Here is a 6,000-nt window from a genome sequence, read left to right on the forward strand (position 1 = left end):
CAGGTTATTTAAACTCAAGGAGCCCAGGTAATTGATTGAGGCATAATTAAGCAAGTTAAACTGTTCAAATCAAGGAGAATCAGTTTTGAACCTTGCACAGTTGGTTCTAGATCTCTGTGGCAAGACACTGAAGGATATATAGTTGGTGTGTGCATAATGTTAATTCTGAAAGATAATTTAGTGGGAACACCAGGGCAACTAAGGCACGGGCAATGGATGCCAGCCTTGCCAGCAACACACACATTCCATGATTGTAAAAAAAGACCAGATAACCTGTTTTTTTTCGGTGTTGGTTGAGGATTACAAGAACATTCGAAATAGGAGCAGGAGTCGGTCATTTGGCCCCTCGCGCCTGCTCTGCCATTCAATAAGATCATGGCTGATCCAATATATTGGCCATGACACCGGGGACAACTTCACTGCCCCATGGGATCTTTAACATGCACCCTGAAAGACGGCTCCTCTGACAGTGCGGCGCTCCCTCAGCACTGCCCCTCCGACAGCGCGGCGCTCCCTCAGCACTGCCCCTCCGACAGTGCGGCGCTCCCTCAGCACTGCCCCTCCAACAGTGCGGCGCTCCCTCAGCACTGCCCCTCCGACAGTGCGGCGCTCCCTCAGCACTGCCCCTCTGACAGTGCGGCGCTCCCTCAGCACTGCCCCTCCGACAGTGCGGCGCTCCCTCAGCACTGCCCCTCCGACAGTGCGGCGCTCCCTCAGCACTGCCCCTCCGACAGTGCGGCACTCCCTCAGTACTGCCCCTCCGACAGTGCGGCGCTCCCTCAGTACTGCCCCTCCGACAGTGCAGCACTCCCTCAGTACTGCCCCTCCGACAGTGCGGCACTCCCTCAGTACTGCCCCTCCGACAGTGCGGCGCTCCCTCAGCACTGCCCCTCCGACAGTGCAGCACTCCCTCAGTACTGCACTGGGAGCGTCAGCTTGGACTCTGTGCTCAAGTGTCTGGAGTGGGACTGGAACCCATGACCTTCTGACTCAAGAGGCGATAGTGCTACCCACTGTGCCATGGCGAACAAGGACATATTTGGAAACTATCACAGCCACATTTATAAAAGGTGTTGCGAGGGCAAGGGAAAAGTCAGGAGAAACAATGGGAGCTGGCACTGGGCACATTGATACTGATACGCAGTAGACTGCAAGAGGCTCCAGCCCATGATTGTTATTGTTGTGATATTCTTAATATCACCCCCTCAAACTGCTCCTCCCAAGAACAGTCCTGTGCCCAGTCTAGTGTTACGCAGCTCACAACTCTCTGCAGACACGGCCCAGTGTGGAAGGACACAGCGAGTAATCGAACCATTGGGTGTTCTCACAGTTGGGTACGGGGTTGAATGCTCGAGCTGTGGGCCGACTTTCGGTCGCCTGGGTCGTGCTGCTGTCGGAGTTTCCCTTGCAATAAAAAGTTGATTAGGAGGAGGTTGCATTCTCAGAGGGGTCAGGCTGGAAGCTGGCACAAGCGACTGTACAATTACTGCCACATTCTGAGCAAGATCACAGGGAGGACCTTTCCACTCGATTACACGCCTGATAATCCGACATCCTTCCAAACAACTCCCGGTGACAGCACCAAGGTCAATCTCTCGCCCGCAAACACCGAGCCACAATCATCGAGCGGCCTCCCCTCCCAAACTAGAATAAATCATAATGTAACTCTCTGCAGGGGTCAATCCGCCTTTATAATCTTGCAGGTTAAGCTCAGAAGGCACTCACTGGGAGCTGGCCAAGGAATGCCTTGTAAACCAGGGGGGTCACTGAAGGGCTCAGCACATGGTACCTCTGGTTTGGGTGCGAGGTTTCAATGTTTGCAGGTCTCCCTCCCCCTATCTCAGTCCCTGCTCCCCCCAGTTCACCCGCTCCCCTCAGTCTCCTCCGCCTCCCTCATCTCAGTCCCCCCATTGCTCCCGCTCCCCTCCATCTCCCATCTCATCTCAGGCCTCCTCCCTCCACATCACCTACCTAGCTCCCTCTCATTTCAACCCCCTCCTCCATCTCAGTCCCCCCCCCCCACCACCCCCCATCTCCCTCCCTCTCCCCCCGCCTGCACCCTCGGCCACACGGCTCAATGGGTACAAGCACCACCCAGTGTGGAACGGAGCCAACGCTGCCCAGGAAGACCCCAGGCTCCATCTCTGCCGACCAGCAGCAGAAGGTACCTCCGCCAGCTCGCCTGTACTCGCTGCCTGCACTCACCAGCGTGGGCTCAACACTTCCTCCTTTATCCACAAACAACAGACATTACCCTTCACACCAGAATGCCATACCCACAACGTCCATACATAAACACAGGAATTGTGGGACAGACAGCTCAGCCCACTCCCTAAACATCGGGCAAACCTTTTTTCTTTTGAATACAGTGCCCCTTTAGTCACAGAATCTCTCAGCACAGGAGGAGGCCATTTGGTCCATCGAGCCTGCGCCGGCTCTGTGACAGAGCGATCCAATCAGTCCCACTCCCCACCCCCCACCCCCCACCCGCCCCCCCGCTCTTTCCCCACAGCCCTGAAAATCTTTCCCTTTCAAGTATTTATCCAATTCCCTGTTTGAAAGTTACTATTGAATCTGCTCCCACCGCCCTTTCAGGCAGCGCGTTCCCGATCACAACAACTCTCTGCGTAAAAATATTTCTCCTCATCCCCCCTCTGGTTCTTTTGCCAATCACCTTAAATCTGTGTCCCTCTGGTTACTGACCCTCCTGCCCCGGGAAACTGTTTCTCCTTATTCACTCTATTGAAATCCTTCAGGATTTTGAACACCTCGATCAAATCCCCCCTTAACCTTCTCCAGTCTCTCCCTCTACCGGAAGTCGCTCAGCCCTGGCACCATTCCAGAATTGGACGCAATCCTCCAGCTGAGGCCCAACCAGAGATTTATAAAGGGTTTAACTTCACTTCCATGCTGTTATACTCTATGCCTCTGTTTATAAAGCAAAGCATCCAGTTTGCTTTTTTTAAATTAAAATCTAAATAGTCTGCTCCAGACCCGGGCGTCAGGTCACCAGACACACTGAATTCTCCCCGTTCATTTCCAGCTCCTGCCCAGTTCTCACTTTCAAACGCAGGAAAATCAGAATTTTGCGGGAATTCCAAACCTTGAAAGGTAACTTCATGAAACAGAAAATCAAACAGCAGCGAGGGCCCAGAGGGAATTTCCAACAGGTAACCCAGAATTCAGAACGGCAAGCTCGCTGGGAGAGGAGGCATGAGAAAGCAAATCCGGAGATTGTTTTATTTGTAAAAGGAACACACGGCACTATTCAAAGAGCAGGGGAGTTCTCCCCAGTGTCCTGGCTAATATTTATCCCACAACCAACATCACAAAAACAGATTAAAGACTTGTATTTCTATAGCGCCTTTCACAACTTCAGGATGTTTCAAAGTACTTTACAGCCGACTAAGTACGTTTTTGAAGTGTAGGCACTGTTGTAATGTAGGAAACCTTCAGTACTGCCCCTCCGACGTGCAGCGCTCCCTCAGTATTGCCCCTCCGACAGTACGGCACTCCCTCAGTACTGCCCCTCCGACAGTGCAGCGCTCCCTCAGCACTGACCCTCCGACAATGCAGCACTCCCTCAGCACTGACCCTCCGACAATGCAGCACTCCCTCAGCACTGACCCTCCGACAATGCAGCACTCCCTCAGCATTGACCCTCCGACAATGCAGCACTCCCTCAGCACTGACCCACCGACAATGCAGCACTCCCTCAGCACTGACCCTCCGACAATGCAGCACTCCCTCAGCACTGACCCTCCGACAATGCAGCACTCCCTCAGCACTGACCCTCCGACAATGCAGCACTCCCTCAGCACTGACCCTCCGACAATGCAGCACTCCCTCAGCACTGACCCTCCAACAATGCAGCACTCCCTCAGCACTGACCCTCCGACAATGCAGCACTCCCTCAGCACTGACCCTCCGACAATGCAGCACTCCCTCAGCACTGACCCTCCGACAGTGCAGCACTCCCTCAGCACTGACCCTCCGTCAGTGCAGCACTCCCTCAGCACTGACCCTCTGACAATGCAGCACTCCCTCAGCACTGTCCTGGGAGTGTCAGCCTGGAATTTGCTCAAGTCTCTGGAATGGGACTTGAATCGACAACTTTCTGACTCAGAGGCGAGAATGCAACCCACTGAACCACGGCTGATATTTAACTGATATTGTGATATTGATCATTTATCTCATTGCTTTTTATGAGATCCTGCTGCTTGCTGATTGGTTCCTGGGTTGCCTATATAACAGCGACCACACTTCCCTACATTACAACCGTGACTGCAATTCATTGGTTGTAAATGCTTTGGGATATCCTGAGGACATGGAAGGCGCTATAGAAATGCAAGTCTTTTTCTTTTCTTAATTTAATCGGCCAGAGGGGCTTTGAATAAACACATTTCATTCTGAGAGGCCCTCTACTTGATCAGGTTACTATATCGGTGTTTAATTTCACTATCCTCTCACTCACCCCCACCAGTAGGTGGTGATGTGTACCGGGGTGCAGATCACCATTGGACAGTCCCGTGTATCCCACCCAATTGCTGATTTGTGACCCCGGTGTGTCAGAAAATTATTTGACTATGGAATGCATCACAGTTTAGTCCAATTATTGAAGCACGTGCAGTTTGGAGGGCGAGGGGAAGACGGTGATTAGGAAGAGTGACCAGGAGTGGGAACACTGTCCGATCCCTGGCCCGAGGGCGGTGAAGCAAGCTATCCGCCAGTTTAAGTCAAGACTTATTAAATGCTCAGATAAAAGGGGGTGGGCAAAAGGAGAAGTGACAGAACCAGGGACAGTATTTGAGGAACTGAATCAAGGATTGTCTGATCTCCAGAATGGGCCGGAACAGCACCGTGTTCAGGTCGCACCTGTCTCTGAAATTAACGGCATGCTTTGGGACCGGTTCATTTCCTGCAGGTGAACTGGAATAAAAGCTTTGATCAAACAATCGGCCAACACTTTGTTCCCAGCTCTGATCTTTCTCACTCCACCAAACACACACACACTTCCCCATCAGTGTCCCGAAAAAGGGCAGGATTCCCACTAACACGTGTTCCAACCATTGGAGCCAATACTTGTACAATTCACTCTGGACAGGCTCCATTGGCCCCTCAAAGGGTTAATAATAGAGGGTTTTATTCCTCCTCTCCTGAAGGTGCTGACTTCGTCTGGGGCTCAATTACTTCGTGCCTCACTCAAATTACCATTCTTCATGTGTGCCAGTCTGCAGGCACTTCGACCATGGAAAGCATCACAGCTGATTCCAGTCCTGAACTCCCCCTACTTTTACACCATGTACTTTGCAGCAGGGATCAATAGTAGGTATACTGGCTGAATTTTCCCGGCCCCAAGAACAAGCGCAGCATCATCTTCTCAGCTGTGGCTCACTGGGCAGCACACTCGCCTCTGGTTCAGAAGGTTGTGGGTTCAAGCCCCACTCGAGACTTCAGCATAAAATCGAGGCCGACACTCCCAGTGCAGTACCGAGGGAGCGCCGCACTGTCGGAGGGGCAGGACCGAGGGAGCGCCGCACTGTCGGAGGGGCAGGACCGAGGGAGCGCCGCACTGTCGGAGGGGCAGGACCGAGGGAGCGCCGCACTGTCGGAGGGGCAGGACCGAGGGAGCGCCGCACTGTCGGAGGGGCAGGACCGAGGGAGCGCCGCACTGTCGGAGGGGCAGGACCGAGGGAGCGCCGCACTGTCGGAGGGGCAGGACCGAGGGAGCGCCGCACTGTCGGAGGGGCAGGACCGAGGGAGCGCCGCACTGTCGGAGGGGCAGGACCGAGGGAGCGCCGCACTGTCGGAGGGGCAGGACCGAGGGAGCGCCGCACTGTCGGAGGGGCAGGACCGAGGGAGCGCCGCACTGTCGGAGGGGCAGGACCGAGGGAGCGCCGCACTGTCGGAGGGGCAGGACCGAGGGAGCGCCGCACTGTCGGAGGGGCAGGACCGAGGGAGCGCCGCACTGTCGGAGGGGCAGGACCGAGGGAGCGCCGC

The 6,000-nt window shown here is 54.4% G+C and overlaps 1 protein-coding gene across 1 annotated transcript in view; it reads right to left on the reverse strand.

The window, feature by feature from the left end:
* The window catches only part of uba2 (ubiquitin-like modifier activating enzyme 2), a 53,443-nt gene that overhangs the window by 484 nt on the left and 46,959 nt on the right, over positions 1–6,000 (reverse strand). The window contains exon 17 of the mRNA XM_070896874.1: positions 2,086–2,228. Within this exon, the coding sequence (XP_070752975.1) occupies positions 2,086–2,228 (143 nt within the window). The remainder of the gene's footprint in view (positions 1–2,085; positions 2,229–6,000) is intronic.

This window comes from Pristiophorus japonicus, chromosome 13 (genome assembly GCF_044704955.1).
Source record: "Pristiophorus japonicus isolate sPriJap1 chromosome 13, sPriJap1.hap1, whole genome shotgun sequence".
In the NCBI taxonomy this organism is placed as follows: domain Eukaryota; kingdom Metazoa; phylum Chordata; class Chondrichthyes; family Pristiophoridae; genus Pristiophorus; species Pristiophorus japonicus.